Here is a 19,566-nt window from a genome sequence, read left to right as displayed (position 1 = left end):
CATGCCCATTAAAGCTAGTTCTTCCCATACATCTGGAAGGCTATTTAGTGATCAGGGTCCTCATTATTGGACTAGTTTAAAATGTCTGACATTCCTTAGGATGACAGGAGGGGATGAGACAAGAGGGAGATTTTCTCCTGGCAGTTAGTTAATGTGGCTGGTGATATTGTTCTTCAGGTTTCAGTATATGTATGTTCAGGCATAATTTCTCATAAATTACTATTTTAGTACAAGACAGCCAAAGCTGTTTTTCTCTAATTTCATATGAGAAGTTCAGCTCTTGTGAACTTTTAGTTAGACTGTTTTCATAATAGTGTCGGAGGGTTAGGTGCATCTTGCAGGACGACTTCCTTTTTTGTTCTTTGCTTTGGCCTCTATTCAGGATCTTTTCTTTTGCTTTTGAAGGGTCTTCTAGACATAGACCTTTTTCTTCTTACCCATAGTCCCTTTTCCACACTGCAAAGATTAAAAAAACCACTTTTGGCAATCTTCTGATCGACAAGTAAATACTGCAAATGTTTTTTAGTATTTTTTTCTGGTGGCAGAAACTAGCAAACCAATATGCCATTTTATTTGTATCACGTATACAAGAAGCATATAGGATCTCTCTGGTCAATCCTATACATTCTCACCAAAATAAAATAAAGAATGTTTGTTTATACTAGCAACATACTTATCTTTTAATTATAGATGTGTATTGTTCATGTAATAAGTTTGAATACAAGTCAAATACAGAAATTTGACACTTAAGGTTTACAGAGATACTATGGTCAATTTATGACAGGATTTTAGGTTTTGTTTTTTATATGTATAGAAAGCCTAACACACACAGAATTTTTTTCTTCTTGGATACTAACATTCATTTCTTTGCTGTGTGTTGGCAGCTTTTCTCTGTTCTGAAAACCAGAAAGCGAAACTAATTTTTTTTTTTTTAAAAAGGAAACAAGGGCAAATGCAGCAGTCAGTTTTTATTTCTTAGGCTAAGGGAAAGGCAAAAGTCAAATAAAAACTCCAGCGGCAAGAAAGCACAACTGGAAAAAATCAGTTTTAATAATTGAAGGACACGTATCTTTTAATTTGGTATCCTCATTATGGGTAAGATTTTCAAAGGCACAAATGAGAGGTGCCTAATGAGTTTGCTAGAGGTGGAATTAAGGTTTCTATGGGAACATTATGAATTTATTGATTTGTGTGATCACTGTATTCATGAAACATTACAGTAGTTTTGTTTTTTTTGCATTAAATTGACATTTTTTTAGAACTGGTCAATACCAGGTTATTGAGAGAAGTGCAGTCCAAATGGCCATGCGTGCACGCAAACTATTGTCATTGAGGAATATTGATTCTGTTATTTTAAAGTAAAAATGTCTTTTTCTTCCCTGCTGAATCTCTCCATAAAGCATTGAAGTCCAGTGCATTAACACGATAAAGCTCGCCCAGTTGTTTTCTTACAAACATTCCTGCGATACAGGTTTTTATTTTATAGGACATGTGATAGCAGCTGCATTGTGGTCCACAAATTACATTTGGCCATAGCTGCCTCTAAAGAAGAAGCAAGCTTAGAGTATCCAGAACTCTTAGTCACCTGTCCTGATACTCAAAAGATTCAAATATACTGCTCTTTGAATATTAATGACCTTAAGATTTCTCAGATGACTAATGTGTTCTGTTATCAAACAGGCAGCTGTCCTTACTAGAATTTCTATAACTTACTTCCTCATCTGCTATATCATTTAAAACTTGATGGTTTCAAACAAAGTATAAATATGAGTAAAATAATTAGGATTGTAATAGTATGAGCATGTAAATAGCTACCATATTTAATGGCAGTGGTAGAAAGGGGTAGAGTCATCCTAGATGTCAAGCTCTTTAACTCTAGAAAGTACCCAGACAGAGTGCCCACTGATGATAGTGGGACTTCTGGTTGGCTAAAGAGTGCAAGATTGTACCCAAAGGTCCCTTTACTTGTTAAAACTAAGGTCATTTTTTCTACACGGTGAGTCCTGTCTAAAAATGCATCAAGAGATTCATGAATTGATGCATGTCTTGGTCTTGCTCTTCCAATTAAATAACTTTTTTTGTTGTTGTTGGGAGCCATTTTCTGTTCGATATGCTGTGATTTTGAAAAGGGTTGATGATACCCAGAGCCAGAAGTAAGACATACTCGTCCCAATTATCTTGACAGATCGCTTCCATGTGTCAAGGACAATGCGTGAGGGATTCTTTCTCATAAGTCCCACATCATATTACATACATAAGAATGGCCTAGTATCAAACTTCCTTTGCTTAACCTTTGGCAGCAATTTCAATATGAGTTGGGAGGCTGAGAGGGTTCAATATATCCCATCAAGTAATTTATATTGAATAGCTGTTTTACTGAGCCATAACTGGTTCTTGCACACTGTAGTTGTTGTGTCCAGAGCTACTTCCTTGTCAAAAACTGACTAAGGAATTGAAAAGCTAAGTATCATACTGTGACATGAATTTATTTGAGGCTGATGTTTGAGTCTATGGTTATTGACTATAAAAGCGCTATGTTATCTGAGGGCAGATAGTGTTAGACCTAATTTTCTCCCAGCAGATGATTTCTTTCTAACTAGGAGAAATTGCCACAAGGCTAGTGAAAGTCAGCTTTAGTAATAAAGCTTTATCTAAACTGAGCTAAGACAGACCTATAGGTGATCAAACTGATGAACTCTCTACTATTAAAGGAAGAGAGAGAATTTTTTAAAAAGAAAAATAATTAAAAATGAACTGAATACATAAATGCTATTGGTCTGTGGCAAAACCTCTGGTGTCAGAAGGTAAGTAGGTAAAACATCAGGGGATGCCAGTTTCACTCACTTGTGCCAGGGAATGGACCCCCATAGTTGTACAGGTGACAGAATTCCTCTACCCTGCCCTGGCAGTTCCGCCTGGGGAGACCAGTCTTACAATCCATCTGGAGCTCTCTATGAACCCTGCTTGCAAAGGCTACGTAGGAAATTCACTGTAGGGTATTCTGACTGCCCTTTTTTTGGCTGGGCTGAGCAGATCTCACATGAACTATATTGCACGTTACGGGGGAAGGGATAGCTCAGTGGTTTGAGCATTGGCCTGCTAAACCCAGAGTTGTGAGTTCAGTCCTTGAGGGGGCCACTTAGGGATCTGGGGCAAAAATCAGTACTTGGTCCTGCTAGTGAAGGCAGGGGGCTGGACTCTATGACCTTTCAAGGTCCCTTCCAGTTCTAGGAGATTGGTATATCTCCAGTTATTATTTATTTATTTATTTATTTATTTATTATTCTGACAACTGTTGACCAAAATCAGTTGCAAACCAGAGTTTAGATTGTACTTGCTGTTCAAGAAATTGTTTTAAATTGATGTGATATTTGCTCTGAAGTCCTCTTTAATGCCATCATCAAATAGCTGATCTTCTCCCAAAGTGTAGCTGTCACCTAACTTTGCCAAAGAAATGCTGACGATGGGGGAAGCAACTTTAAAAAAAAAAAATTAAAAAAAATTAAAAACCAGTTCCTTTATCTTTCAGGTTCTCTTGAGGCAATACTGATTTTTGCTAATATGGGAAGTAATTTGTTTTAGTTAATAGCCAAATTAAAAGGTAAAATGCCTGCCTTACAGTGCCCTATATAGTGAAATCTCAATGATTTAAATTCAATGGGGCTCTTGAGCTTTTGCTCCAGTTTTGGTTATGCTTCTGTATAAGGGATGAATTCCTTGTATCTGAATAACACATTTCTTACAAGGAATATGAAGTCTTGAATATGACAACTACTCTGTATGGGAGCAGTTTAAGATTTTCTGGGTAGAGGAGTGGGTTTTTCCTAATCCACAAGGTACACTTGAACTACAGAAGGCAATGAATCCACTGCACAGGATGTGGAAATGGGGATCCAGAAACATGGATTCCATAATCTGCTTGTCACTGGTATGCTGCATGATCTTGAGCGAGCTAGGTAAATTTCCTTCATTACAGGTTCTCATCAGTCAAATGGTGGTGATATTCTTTCTAAAGCACTGTGATACGTGTGGATGAAAAGTGACTACTGGTAGATTCTCAAACTATTTTTGTTTCCCACTTTGTTGTTGTCTACCTAAACAGCTAGGACCCAGTTTTAAATGATTGGTCTTTGTTGACTTTTTAAAATTAATTTCCTTTATTTAGTGGAATTAAAAATAGGTATCCTTCAGTCATGAAAGCTTTCTCCATTCGTAAACATGACTATGTAATGCCATTTATTGTGGAAAATCAGCTACAGTACTGCATCTGCAAATAAAGTACCATCTTATTTTCCAATGTGCATTCTGGCACATTAAAAAAAAGTGTTTGAGTCAAGAATAAATCTGATAAATTACCAAATGATTAGTTATTATTTCTGTATTAATATTTGTAGGTGTAACTACATATCATACCATTATCTTACTGTATTATTGTTTTACTTTTAATTTTTTCATTTCTCTTTCTGCTTTCTAAGAGTTCTAGAAGCCAGTATAGCAGAAAATAAAGCAAGTTTGAAAAGGACACATCCAGAAGTGTGGAGTGACTCTCCAAACCCTTATGATCGAAAAAGGCAAGACAGTTGTCCGGTTGGATTAAAGAATGTTGGCAACACATGCTGGTTTAGTGCTGTTATTCAGGTAAGTGCGTTTGCTAATTAGCTGTACTTTCTGTTATATAATTTATACAAAATTAATTGGTGATACAGTATCTAAACTTACTTTCCCTCTCTATTCTTAAAGCTAAGGAATAAGATATATTTTAGCATTATCTCTTTACCATGTGCCTATAAAAGTTCATATTGGTTTTAGTACGGTATGTATAGTGGATTACCGATCTGATTTGGTGAGGTGTCGAAGTAAGTCATAAAACTTGTTAATTAACGATGAAGGGCATGATTTTTCAAAGGTAATGAGGGCCTGTAGCTCACACTTACTACTTTGGCAGCTGTTGGTGCTCAGAATATTTGAAAATCAAGGAATAACATTTTATTTAAAATATTTATGTGCAAATGACTTAGAGGTGGGAGGAGGAGGAGTGGCTGACTAACCTTTGTTGCAGTTCTACTGATTAGGATGTTTCAATCCCACCACCCAGCAATGGACTGTTCATAGGATAGCCACAAAGTTGGGGTAAGAAGCAGAGAGAAGATCTTTGGAAGAGAGGAAAAAGGCCCGTGCAGCCTGAGTCATTCTGTCTTGGGTTAGTCTGGCTAGCCCAGCTAAGATACACATATTGTTGTACTGGGTAAACTGTTTGTATGTACAGCTGGTATGAAGACTTTATTGTTAGTTTTGACACAATTATGTGTACAAAACCTTTTTCATTTTCCTTTGTAACAAGGTGAAAAGAATTCAAGTTCCTTGATCAGGATTTGAGGTTTTTTTGCTCATTTGGTTTTTAAATCCAAAAAGCAGTAAAAGCAGTTTTCAGTAGCCAGAATTGGTATACCAGGTTTACATTTGAGTGGAATCATTTAGAGTAAGCTATTAAGAAATAGGTTAAATGTGTGAAGTAAATGAGACTGTAGATAATTTCTCAAGGGAAGCAAAATCTTATCACTGAACATGATCAAGGCAAGATTAGACTAGGATTGAATTGTATTCCTGTAGAAATCTGTCAGTATTGGCCTGTGATTCAAGGAGATAGACTTCATGACCTAAAAGACGTTTTGCTAGCCGAAATAATCATGAATCTATACAGGTAGGGCCAAATTCTGCCTTCCATACTCACTGTAATACCTTATTGCTCAAGCAGTCCTGCTCAGTTCAGAACTATTTTTGAGAAGTAAAGTAGTACTCAAGGTGGATAAGTCTACCACAGCGTGTCTCTGAACTAGTAAAATATTGTGTTAGACTAATATCGAATATTCTTTATGCATAATGCTTATGAAGTCTTAGAATTTTTTTTAACTAAATTACTCTACTCTAAAGGGAAATCAGTTCACCTTTAAATGATTCTGTGGATATCTTGAAAATATGTATATATTAGCTGTTGAATATTGTGAAAATAACTGAGATCTAATTGGAGAGAGATGTTTCTTAAACAATATACAGTATGCAAAGTATAATTAAGTTGTAAGACCACTCCTGCATCTTAAGACGTTAAACTAGATCATAGAACATCAGGGTTGGAAGGGATCTCAGAAGGTCGTCTAGTCCAACCCCCTGCTCAAAGCAGGACCAATCCCCAACTAATCATCCCAGCCAGGGCTTTGTCCAGCCAAGCCTTAAAAACCTCTAAGAATCCACCACCTCTGTAGGTAACCTATTCCAGTACTTCACCACCCTCCTAGTGACATAGTTTTTCCTAATATCCAATCTAGAGTTCCCCCACTGCAACTTGAATATTTCTTTTTATCTCAGTTTTTGATGAATTTCTATTGTACGGATGCTGTCAGGCTAAAAAGTATTGTGTTTTAAATAAACTATTTATATTAGCAGAGCTGCAGATAACACCTCAATCTGTAAAACTAAAAGCATTAAAAAAAAATTCCACCAAACTGTTCTATTATTCATTATCTGTTTTGTGTGTGTGCTTCTCTGCTTGAATGGTGAAAATGGGCCAGTTAGTTTCAAACTTGTTTACAGTCGTGTTCTTCCCAGGGTCTCATGCAATAGCAAAATGTTGAAAGGCTTGAGTTTTATGTATCTAGCTAAGTTTTTTTTTGTTTGTTTGTTTGTTTGTTTTTTATTAACACCCAGTTTTCACAGATCCAGTCCAGTGCCCCCTCTTGGTCACTCACCAGATTGTTTTTGGAGGAATCCTGCTGCTGATCCCTGAGTTTTTAAAGCTTCTGGATTCTGAACAGAGTCCAGGCATTGCCCTTGGGGTCCCCAAGCATATTCTTTGGGTGCAGACCCTCTGTCTAGCATCCTATCCTACAAACTGCCTTGACCCTTGAATCGCTGTTGGTCTTTCAGACTCACCCTATCGCTTAAGCACACTCGGTCCCAGAACTCCACCTGATGGCGTGAGCCTTCTGTTTTACTTCTTCAAGGGCCCACATGATGAGTGTAGCATGTAACAGAGACACTTTGTCCAGAATTTTAACGTTATTGCTCTTTACTTGACCCTATGAGAAATACAGACCTAACAAAAATAATTAACATACGCACATTCCTTCCTCAGTTCCCTCACCCATCCAGGGCATTCTTTTGGCAGGTGTCAGGGTTGTCTGGGGCTGTCCAGTGTCCTTCTGTTGCAGTATATTACTTGGGGGGGTTGTGACGGTCAAGACTATAACAGGGTATAAAAAAGAACTAGATAAATTCATGGAGGGGAGGGGAGGTCCATCAATGGCTATTAGCCAGGATGGCAGGGATGGTGTTCCTAGCCTCTGTTTGCCAGAAGCTGGGAATGGGCGATGGGATGGATCACTTAATGATTACGTGGTCTGTTCCTTCCCTCTGGGGCACCTGGCATTAGTTACTGTCTGAAGACCGGGTACTGGGCTAGATGAACCTTTGGTCTGATCCAGTATGGCCGTTCTTATGAAACTTGGAGCCTTCTTCCCCAGCTCAGCTTCTCTGATCTTGCTCAGTTCAAGTCCTTCCCCTCTCTTGACTGCAAGATCTTTTATAACTTCCTGATTAGTCACCAGTTTGTTAGTCTTGCTTGATAGCCTACCACTGCTCCAAACTCCCAAGCCCCATGCAGACCAACTTGGTAAAACTGGTTTTCCATGTTAGGCACTCTCCTTAGCAGAACTAGTTGTGGTCAGAGTATAGTCATTAAGGTTAAATACTCCCCATTGTCCTCAGTCTGGTACGTGCCTGTTGCTGGTCCTGCTAGCAATAATGACATCCACATTTATATAGGGGCATTCAGCGAGAGCAATTTTCATAGCAAAAATTCTATAACAACTTCATAATATCAACCAGAATTCACAAATAGTACAAGCAAAATCCCCAAATCATCACAGCAACACTATAGGCTTTTGAAAAAGAAAAGGAAAAGCCCACCACTCTTGAAAACATTTATCTTTGATCAAATATTTTTTCAAATTGTGAGAAACTTGATTTGGTAGTTCTTTAATTTGTTGCTTTGTCATTCTCTCATTCACATATTTTTGTCAGATTTTCAGGAAGATTGACTTTAGCATTCTTATAAATGTTTTTTTTCTAATTTTATACAAAATGTCAAATGAATAGTCTAGGTTTTTGTCCATCAGCCAGTGGAAACACTGAACTGTGACACGAGAGTTTAGAAGTTGATGCTAGACCTATGATCTCATGTTAATTGCACTCAATGTGCTACTTTACACCTTGAAGCTGGATTATAAAAGGACTGGCCAGTTTTTTATGGTCACTACTTGTATTGTGTGAAATTCTGTAGTTTTCACAATTAAAACATTACACCTTGATAAATGGTATATTTACTGTTGTTCATAATTAGAAAATTTAATCGAAATAAAATTACCCTTCTCATTTATGTTTCCATAGTCTTTTTGATTGAAAAGGTAGGTTATTTATGTTTTGCATGTCAACTAGAGAGAATTATGTTTCAGACAACCATACTAGTATACTATGTGTAGGTTAATTTTGGACATTATCTTATTCAGTATTTATTTAACCACAGGATGGATAGACTCCTTGGGTTGCATCAACTATAAAAATATTTCAGGCCTTTTTTAGGATCATTTTGAAACCTGATTAGAGGTCAGCAATATCTAGTGTTACCTACATGAGTCACAATAATATACTGTGCAACGTAGTCCAAACCAAAATGAAAATAAATACAAAAATCAGTGGTGCATTTTTCTGTTCTGTTCTGCCCTATAGCAAAGCTTATAAAATATACATTTAACATTTCAGTGTGCAGTCTCATGCAATATTGCTTGGCTTCTACTTGTCAATTTCTCTGCCAATTTTGATTTGAACATGAAACTGGAACTAGTCCATGATTACATTTAGGGAGTGTCTTAGAGCAGTCATTTAGAGAGAGTGGCAGCAAAAAACCTGTTACAAGAAGCAAACATTTCTAGAAATGGCATTTGTGTTGTTGAAGCATGTCTTTTTTTAACTGAGAGTAAGGTAGGAGAGTTCTCAATTTTTATTTGAAGACCAAACTTCAGTTAAAAATAAACTCCTGTAAACAAAATTAAATTAAGTAATTTTTAATAATGTACCATAACTTTAAAATAAATTCAGAAAGCTATTTAAGGATCCTATATCAAAATAAAATACATGTTTAGATTATCTCTAAAGACTACAAATGAATCCATATTAAAACAAAGTGGTTGTAAAATGAGTTTTCCCTTCACTTACTTGCTAAGACATTAGTTCAAACCCTCAAGGATTCTTCCTCCTCAAGTACACTTGAGAGAATCACTAATATCAGAAGTATTAAGAAATGTATGTGGATGCCTTTGTACAAGTTTAGAAGTATTAACTTGGTAGGAAAAGTGCAGAAACTTGAGAGCTTAGAGTATGTTTTTAAAACATTCATAATTGTAGGTGTACAGATGTATTCTGTTAATGACTTAATATCCTAAGTTACTTATATAAATGCTAAATAATATCTTGGTGGTGGCTATTTGTACTCTGGTAGAACCTAGGGGTGACAGTCAGGATAGGGGCCCCTTTATCCTAGATGCTGTGCAAACGCATAGGGAAACTAGGTCCCTGGCCAAGTCTACAACCTACGGCCCTGATCTTGCAAATGCTTATGAATGAGTAGTCCCACTGAGCTCAGTGGGGCTATTCTTCTGTGTAAAGTTGAGCATGTGAGCATAGTGTTCTTGTATGGAGGCTATTCCTTCCTTCATGCCTAAGGCAATTCTGTTTCATTTTTAGCAGGAGATATTTCCTTGCTTTTTTTCCTGTCTTGTCACATGTTCTAGAAGTTTAAAAAAAAAATAGTGCTAAAGATTTTTGGTCATCTGAGCAATTATTTATCATGTGAGAGGGCTCCCCACTAACCCAACATCTCTTCTTTTCATAAACAATAATGAATACTGCCTGTGCTACCATTTGTCTAATAGCACAATTATGTGTCCATACTGGAGCATGTGTGAGTGATGCCAGGGTGCCGCCTTTTAATTATGTGTCAGTGTGGAGTGTCCTGTTAGTAGCTCTTGCCAACTGTTTGCTCATCATGCTCACTTGTAACAGTGCTCTCTGGTTTTCTGTTAAGTCTTCCTTTTCCTTGGTGTAGTTGCACTTCACCCTTCTTCATGCTAGATTTTTGTTTTGTTTCTCTAGTTCAGTTTGTCTTATTTAATGTGTCCTCCTAAAGAAGCAGAAGAGATTCAAACTTTGTTACCAACTCTATTTGCTTCTTTTCAGCTACTTTCCATATGTCCCCTATATCTTTCATGCTTTGAATGCTCAGTAGCTGCTTTACTGCTCAGAGACTTATAGGTGTGTATTTTTCACTGTGATAGGTATGACAATATCCTACAATTTTCTGGACAAATAGTTTTTAACTATGTTGAAATATCTAAGAAGGTCATTGTATTAAAAATGTGAATGGGTTTATTTATTATTATGGGATGGTATGTGACTTCTTATATGGGGAGACAGGAATGTAAACACTGGTAAGTTTTTTATGTGCTTCAAAGGACTCTTGTTTTGAAACACTGAACTAAACAAGATTTAATTTTTCGCGGAGTGATTTTTAATAGGAAATATTTGGGAAGAGGAGAATGGAAGTTACTCACCTCTGGAGCCATCCTTTTGAAGCTTCAAGAGAAACCCATTGTCTGGCTGATTACCTATTAATGGTCTCTTCAAAGGCCAAAACTAGATAAAGGAGGGACTCTCTAACTTGTGGAGGAACGAATTCTAAGCAAAAGTGGTTATGAATTGGTGACCACAATTAAAAACCTTGTGTGGTGTTTGAAGGGCTAATCACTAACCAAAACCATTGTTGGAGTGTGGGGATGATCTCTGGTAAGCCTGTTAGCATGCATGTAGGTCCTTTTATTGTTTTTAATGTTTTCTCTGTAATGCTTTTACTTGCACTTGCTTAGAAGGAGCTGTTTGTAATTGCCACAGTCACAAGTTACCATTGTTGTTAGTCTCTGAAGAGAAAACCAAGTGAAGTTTAGGCAGTCTTCCCTGCTGGGAGTTATCGGGGAAATACCCATGTCAAGAGGGACAAGAGAGGTGACTGTTGAGGAGCCTGAAGCCTAGAGTGGATACCCTTGCTGGACCACTGAAGGGAAATGCAGGTGAACTGGGATGTTCACCATATTTCCCTTCTACTTAAATTTATTTCTTTTTCCTATCAAACAATCCAACTGCCGTGACCCAACTCTCAGGGCTCTAACTTTGCTGCTAGAAGCTACCAATTGCTAGGCAGCATCTTCGCTCTTCCTCAGGTTTCCTATGCAACTTGTTGCCATGGTGCTCCCTGTCAGTGTAGGCATATTTGGCAGAGAGCCACCATTTCCAACCCAGGTACGTAATACATATTTTCAAATTAATTAGTACTTTGTACAGCAGGTAGCTTGAAGACCTAACATGTTTGTCATGAGGTTTGTAGTACAACCCAGACCAGTAAGGGTGTGTCACCACTTCCCCTGCAACCCTGGGTTCCTCGCAGTGTTTCACTGCTCTAACATCAAAAGCCGTTACTGAAGAATGGACTACATTTAGGCTCAACATGATGAGAGAGAACTGAGAGAATCTGTTTTTATCTTGATTGACAAATAGAGGGGAACCTAGTAGCGACATATGTATTTAGATCACCTAACATTTGTCACTATGAAAGATTCTTGTGGTGGTTTATTTTTTTAGAAGCTCTAACACCTTCATTATTTGCAACTCATCTTTGAAATTTCTGCTAGACAATTCTGTCTAGGGAAGTGTTATTTTCTGGTCCCCTGAAATTCAGTTCAAGTTTAGCTGAGATGTAAGCTAGTAAAAATCACTGTTTGCCGCCTTTTGTTTGCATGGCTCATGGGAACTTCTGCCGCATGCCAAAATATATGAACATGAATATTCCAAAGAGCTGGGCCACTTCAAAAAGTAGCAGAAGACGACACTGCACTGGTAACACGTGAGGGCTGCCAGAGGAGCTGTAGCGGTGAGCAGAGTTGAGAGCTAAATCTGACAGTTGGCCTTAGCATCCCCACTCTCCCGCAATAGAAAAACACCATGATGCATGGCTCAGGAGCTCTCCCAGTGTCTGTGGGAGAGAGTGCCACTGCTCTCCCCCAATGCCTCAGCATGTTGTCAGTAGCACAGCCTTCTCCTATTGTCAGTTGTATATTTCAAGTGGCAGACATGTGTTGCATGCTGAAACTTCAGGATTCATTCTCTGATGCATGATTGCGTACTTGGTACAGTTGGACATATTAGTATTTGTTTTTACCTTTTTTTCCTTTGAATGAACCCTAAGAATTTTTTTTAAATAGCGATATCAAAATAATGTTCACACTGTGCTGAGCCAAACACTCAAAAATTAAGATATTATCTACGCAACCTTAATTCGTCCCCTATGTCTAGATGCATTATGATGTAGTTATAGTATTTTTTTCCTCGGGACCTCTGCCTCAGTCAGTGCACAGGATCGATGCACAAGGGGCAGAATTATGATTGCCCAGACAATCGTAAATCTGGCATTTCTGAACTTTAACTGTTGGACTTGCAACCAACTAAGTTTAATTTTAACATAGATTTTTTTGGTTGGAAATGTATAGAATCTCAGTACTGCTTATGTTCTGTTCTTTGATGCTTTTTGTAGGGTATGTCTAATCCTGGACTAATCAACCACAAGGCAGTTTGACGAACCTTTTCAACAGAGGGTTTAGTACATTAGGTTTTTACTGCAACTTAATTAACCTTTACTTTTGGCCTTGGTAAACTAGAATAGCTGCAGTAACTTCCTGTTACTTTGTCTAATCTTAAATAGTAGCATGCTTTTCAAGCCCTTGTGTTGAAATCTTTTCTCACCCTTATTTTGCCAAGTAAAGAGCTAAATTCAAACCCCATTGATGTCCATGGGAATTGTTCCATTAACTTCCAGTGGGTTTGGGTCAGGCTCAAAGTGGGTAAATAGTTTAAAAACACAAAACAAAAACACACAACTCCTGGCCCTAGTTGTTGGGAGGCGTGTACTCCATTCTGGACAGGGTTTCCATACAATATTATTTCTTGCTATTAGAGTAGCTTCTTTAGTAATGGTAATCTTGACCCTAATGGTGTGCATCTTTTACTCGAGTATAACCAAGCTTGCTGAAATTTTTTCCAAGATGTCAAAAATTTGGATAAATTGAGTAGTTTTGCTCCCTTTTAACTAAATCTACTGGAGTATTAGCAGTACCAAGTTGTCCCAAACAAAATACGTTCATTAATATCCAGCATCAGTCAAGCTCTAACCAAGTTGTAATAATTTATTCTCTTAGAGTAGAAATATCTGATTTGAGTAGCATGCCTGATGACCTCTTTAAAAGAGGTCATTTGGTACTGCACAAAACACAATCTCTGACGCGATCTCTGCTCTAAGGTACTAAAATCTAAACAATGAAAACTATACAGACATTAAGTACCCTGGATGAGCTGAGGAAGCATATTACAGTGATGAAATACTTTTATTAAATATGTAAAAGCACTTCCTATTTGTAGAATATATTGCATATTAGTTAATATATAATTTCTGTAATCTAAGTGAAGAACTTTGCAGAAATCCATGATGGCTATCTCACTCTCTTTGTGAAGGTGTCTTATTAACCCAACTTGAAAAGTGTCTGTGATTTTGGGTTTCAGCTAAGTTAATCTCTTCTAAATTTTCCCTCAGTCTGCATCTGAGTTAATTTTGTATTTTTTTCTCTGACTTTTAAGTCGTCTTGTTAATTTGCTGAAAAAAATCATTGCCTCTTTGTGCTGCCGACACAGTCTTATGCACAACAGCTCCATCAGTGGTGTCATTGTGACCACTGTTTACCCACTCATCATTGGTCTAGGAATCGAAACTCAGTATGGCAAAAAATCATCTATACAGAGATCCTCTCACCAAATCACGCTATTATTTTGTAGCATCTCACTAATTGGTTGAGCACCAGTATTCAGAATCACGTTGACCTCTGAATTTGAGACAAAATGACCTATGTAAGAGATTCCTTTGACACTTAAGTTACCTTTTTCTAATTGAGTTTTAAAAATACATAATTTAATAAGTTATATGTAACTTGCAATGTGGGAAATGAAAGTTAAATACAATTTTATCAGTCTTTTCCTAGATTTTTTTTTCTTTTTCCCTTAAAAGAAACTAAAAAGAGTTGACAGCCAAATATTTTCAAACAGTAGTCATACATTTGGCATCGAAGCAACTGTTTCTTAGTACAGTATGCTGGCAATCTGCAGACAGAATTTGAAAGGTTCCCTTGAGAAAGTGTTTGTCTGAAATTACATAAAACAGCCTGTTGATGATAAGCAAAAATATGATGCTTATACCCAGAAAGAATTATTGGGTTTTTGTTTACTCTTTTAGTATTATAATGGCAATTGGTACCTAAACAATAGTGAAGAATCTGTTCATGGTTCAGTTATACACCTGTTCGCTGGATTTAATGTGTTCACTGTCTCTACACATCAATAATTTAATGTAATATTGAGGTAGATACTTATTAATCCTTAGAATATGGAGGATATGGATGTTCAGTGTTATACACTGAAGGCTGTGTTGTGTCCAGTTGGCATTATTTGTATTCCTTTAACACCTAGAGACCATACATAAAATCAGGATCTGCATTATATTGCCTATTCTAGAAAAATACAACAAAAAGATGGTCCCTACCCAAAATAGGGTCTTACAATAACTTTTTAGTATTTTTTTTCTATTTCTCTTCTATCACTAAAGCAAGTTCCATCTTGCTCCCTTGTGAAGTGCTGGATGATCCCTCTGTTTCTTCCCATTTTCCACCAGCTGGGAGCCTTAGCTTACCTGCCCTCCTTAGCATTCTAATAGTCCCATCTCTGTCACTGCTAATGCTGGTTGCTTTCTGTACTTGCTGTTTCCTAGGAGTAGAGAGAGACTATATTGATAGGCTACAGGGATCAGAGGTGCCTGTGGCAGGATAGGTCAGGACTTGATCCACCAAGGAGTCCCACCCTATTTTCCCAGGAGATAGAAACTGTCTGATAGGCTTATTGCGGTCTGGTGTCTCTGCTGTAATTTCTCAGGTAATAGGAAATCAGCTAATTTCCAAGTTATAATACTGCACTTTGTATCTTGCTGCACAAAATAAAATACACAGATATATTAAAAATGTAATATATTTAAGTCCTCTTAGAATTAATGGGATTTTCAATATTTATTGTAATGTTTTTGTGCTAAGCATTACTGTATATTCAGAAACTTTTTACAGTAATTTGCAAAGAACACAAACTCAATAGTAAGAATATTTGATTTATTTCCCAAAAAGGGAGGATTATTTTTAGTTGTTAGCCACTGAAAATTAAGCTTACAAAATGTGAAATATCACTCCCTGGACTAATGCCTTCTCATCAAGGATTCAGCTTTTTTTAGAGCATATACTTCATTGTTATGGGTTTAGGGCTATATATAGCAATGAATGTAGCTGGCTTTTGTTGAAATGTTCTTAAAGATCATTCATGGTGAACTGAGTCAATTTATTTTAAAGATTCCTTTTCATCATAGTTAATTGCTTGTATAGATTTTTGGGGGTTATTCCTCCCCCCTCCTACACAGTTTCACTTTGGAGTAATTCTCCATGTTGTTTGCATGATAAGTACTTGAATGCAAAACATATGGTGACAAAGGAGGCTCTACCCTAATTTATGTGATAAAAATGTGTGGCAGAGAAGAAAAGATTTAAATAAGCACTCCACTTGTGCACTGTCTGGGTTTAGTGTAGGGATCATTAGCTAATATAGGCAAATAAAAATTATTACAATAAAATATGTGAATCATCTTCATAGTAACTACTTTTTTTGTTAGAGCTTGATAGTGGTGGTGAAATGTATACTAAAGTACCGATTTGAGTTGTTTTTTACCTTATTTAATAACTTCCAATTCCATTGTTGCTAACTTTAAGAAACAAAATGGTTGCTTAAACAACCGGGATTTTCTGCCGCATAGAAAATATGTTCTACAATTGTTCTATCTGGGCAGTGAAATCATAATGTGGTAAATTATATTTATGGCCTCACAGTAGTCATCTTGGTTCCAGCTTCACCACCCTCCTGGTAAATTTTTTTTTCCTAATATCCAACCTAAACCTCCCCCACTGCAACTTGAGATCATTACTCCTTGTTCTGTCATCTGGTACCACTGAGAACAGTCTAGATCCATCCTCTTTGGAACCCCCTTTCAGGTAGTTGAAAGCAGCTATCAAATGCCCCCTCATTCTTCTCTTCTGCAGACTAAACAATTCCAGTTCCCTCAACCTCTCCTCATAAGTCATTTTTGTTGCCCTCTGCTGGACTCTTTCCAATTTTTCCACATCCTTCTTGTAGTGTGGGGCCCAAGACTGGATACAGTACTCCAGATGAGGCCTCAACAATGTCAAATAGAGGGGAATGATCATGTCCCTCGATCTGCTGGCAATGCCCCTACTTATACATGGCAATGCCCCCTACTTAAACTTGATGGCTTGCTATTTAGATTTGTGATGAAAGTATGGGAAAACTGTTTTTCTTTTGGAGAAAAATGATTGGGCTTTTAAGTACTCTCCTGGACAGTTGCATGTAAACTTGGTACAGGTCTGCAAGTCAGTTTAAACCAGCAGAGAATTTGACTCAGTAACTGTAACACAGACATTCCTTACCTTACTAACTCTAATATTCTAGGCAACGTTCAATATGACATAAAATTTGGAGCTCTGTTACTTGCCTTTTGGTATGTAACAATTTTTGGCCTAATTTCTACTACCCTCACTCACATGGCTGCAGTTAAATAAGCTGTCGAAATGTTTTGGACTTGGATACCTAAATACCTTGTATGAGAAATTTATGACAACGCTGAATAGATCTGTTCTAAAAAACATAAAATGGACAAAGTGCATAAAATAAGTTCTTAGATGCAGATGTTTCTTTATTAGTCTAGGGGTAGAAGGAGAAGCTGAGGTTAGTAAAGTGTCAAGTACTCTGTTGATACTTTAAAAACCCTACCAGAAGCTTGTTAATCCCAACAAAGTGGTGGATTCAATTTTATGTCAAAACATCTGCTTGTGTATAACTTTCCGTGTGTGTGTACGTGTACACGTGAATTTGGCCAGCTTGGCTGTATGATAGCACTTGAATTAGTCATGGAGAGAGGCCAGTCTTTGAACGTTATCTGTCAACTGATTTATTTTATACATATAATAGTGCTGTAACTTATTTGATGAAAAGCCCATCATCATTTCTCTTGAGTTGCTAGAAAGAAGCTTAAATTAAATATTAATATTTCAACTTTCTTAGCTTTGAAGGGTATAAACAAAATACTTGATCGATTTAATCATCCTTGTTTGGGAAGAAAAGGAGATACTGAAAGGTTACTGCAAGGGAAGAAATGGGTTGCTTTTTTGGTTCTTGTATAAAGATATTCTGAACGGCTTTTTGTTTGTTGGTTTGTTTAACCTTAGAAATACTAGGAATGTCCTCTGTTGGGGGACTTACAGCTGTAGAAAGGATTTTAATCTTAGAAATAGCTCTTTTAGATCTTTATTGAAGAGACAATGTTAGAACTTGACCAAAATGATCTTTTCTCCCAACCGTTTTTAAGGTAAAAAACCTCAAGAGTTTTAAATGATCCAAGTAAGAATAAAGTGCTGTCGCAATCAGGTTTCACTTTCTTGCTCTGTGATATGATATCCTACTAATTCTCAGTGGCCCATACAGTTTTAGGTCGCCTACCTCATGTGGAACCAGTGCTTGTTGGGTAGACAGTATGACTTTCTAAAGTAATTAAGTAAAACACCAGCAGAAAAAATCCAACATTTAGGGGATTCTTGATAGATCACGAAGAAACAAAGGGCACAAGAACTCCCCACCATTGCCCCATTCTTGCAGATCAATGTTAACTTACCAGCGTCCAGAGTCTGTCACTCTTACTTACATTTAGTAGTACCTTATTTCACAAGCAGTCCTACTGAAATGAAGAGGACTGTGAGGTAAGAGTGGCAGAATCTTGCCCAAGGGAACTGTAGCTCTTTAGGGAGCCTTAGCTCTTTAGCTCAAGTTATAGCAGCTCACTTGATTTGGGAGCCCTCAGTTTAGTTCCCAGCTCTACCACAGACTTTTTTTGTGTGTGATGTTGGACAAGTCACTGAGAGTATGTGTATACTGAAGGGGGGAAAAAAACGTCTCTTAGAGCTTGGGTCAACTGATCCGGGCTTGTAGGGCTCATGCTGTGGGGTTAAAAATAGCACTGTATACGTTCCCACTTTTGAAACTTGCTGCCAAAGGACTCTTCTCCCCCCCCCCCCGCACCCTCCCAAGTATACATACTCTTCATCACCTTGTGCCTGAGATCCCCATTAGTAAATTGTGGATACTAGTACTTTCCTGCCTCACAGGGGTATTGTGAAGATGAAAGATACATGAAAGATTGAGGTGTACAGATACTATGGTGATGGGGGACATGTGAATATCTTAGATTTATATTAAATATTAAGAGGTTAACCCATATCTTCATGGAATAATTTCTGTAAGTTTGTAAGAGTAGTGTTTTTGGTAAAGAAAGTAGGAGTTTCTTTAGAACTTCAGTTTTCCTTTTCTTGTTTTGAAAATAATGCCACCTTTAAATATGAATTATAAATAATTTTATTTTACTGCCATCTTAAGTTATAATAAAAACTTTATATAATTTTTTATTATGTGATTTCTAAGATTTATATAAATCTTAAGAAATCACATACAAATGACTTTTTTAAACTATGCCATTTTGTCAATATACATTTTCTCTCTACTGTAAATATGGCAAAGTTTTCAATCTAAATAACAATACTTGTGTAAAAAGAACTTCAGAATGGCAAGTCCCTAACAATAAATTTATTTTAAGGCACATTTGAAAGATTTTGTTTTCTTCTGCAAAAGCATTTAAATAGTTTCTCTTTTTTAATTTTTCAGTCATTATTTAACCTGCTGGAGTTTCGAAGACTAGTTTTGAACTACAATCCACCTGCAAGTGCTCAAGATTTGCCCCGAAACCAAAAGGTAAAATTAGAAACATACGTTTCCAGTGACTAACATGACACTTCTGTAGTAACTCAGTTCTATGCTGTGTGTGACTTCTAATTGTTAATTTCAGAGGCACTATACATATTTACTTTGTGCTTTGTAGGAAGGAGAAATTGGAGGCATTGCAAGTTCATGGTAGAATATAGGGCTGGGAGTTAGGAGATCTGAATTTTGCTACACTTGGAAGGCTTTGATGGCATAGTTATACAGGCATACTATACTAGCTAAACACTTCCAGTATGTATGCAGCTTATAGTAGCAAAATTTCACTTTTGTTGTTACAAGTTTTGCCCGTATAACTGCATCTACACTAGAGGCTTTTGCCAGCACAGCTGTGTAGGTCACAAATCACATCTCATCACACCCCCTAACTAATATAGCTATGCCAGCAACAGTTTGTAACCTAGACCTGGCCACACTCACTGTTTAATATTG

The 19,566-nt window shown here is 37.1% G+C and overlaps 1 protein-coding gene across 6 annotated transcripts in view; it reads left to right on the top strand.

Annotated features, from left to right (window-relative positions):
• The window catches only part of USP25 (ubiquitin specific peptidase 25), a 125,296-nt gene that overhangs the window by 46,020 nt on the left and 59,710 nt on the right, over positions 1-19,566 (top strand). For all 6 annotated transcript variants that reach the window (XM_039531075.1, XM_039531064.1, XM_039531095.1 and 3 more), the window contains 2 exons: positions 4,476-4,638; positions 19,021-19,107. In XM_039531075.1, the coding sequence (XP_039387009.1) occupies positions 4,476-4,638; positions 19,021-19,107 (250 nt within the window). The remainder of the gene's footprint in view (positions 1-4,475; positions 4,639-19,020; positions 19,108-19,566) is intronic.

The sequence above is a fragment of the Mauremys reevesii genome, linkage group 1 (assembly GCF_016161935.1).
Source record: "Mauremys reevesii isolate NIE-2019 linkage group 1, ASM1616193v1, whole genome shotgun sequence".
Taxonomy (NCBI): domain Eukaryota; kingdom Metazoa; phylum Chordata; order Testudines; family Geoemydidae; genus Mauremys; species Mauremys reevesii.
The sequence above is the reverse complement of the archived record's forward strand: the minus strand, read 5'-3'. Positions and strand labels throughout refer to the sequence as shown.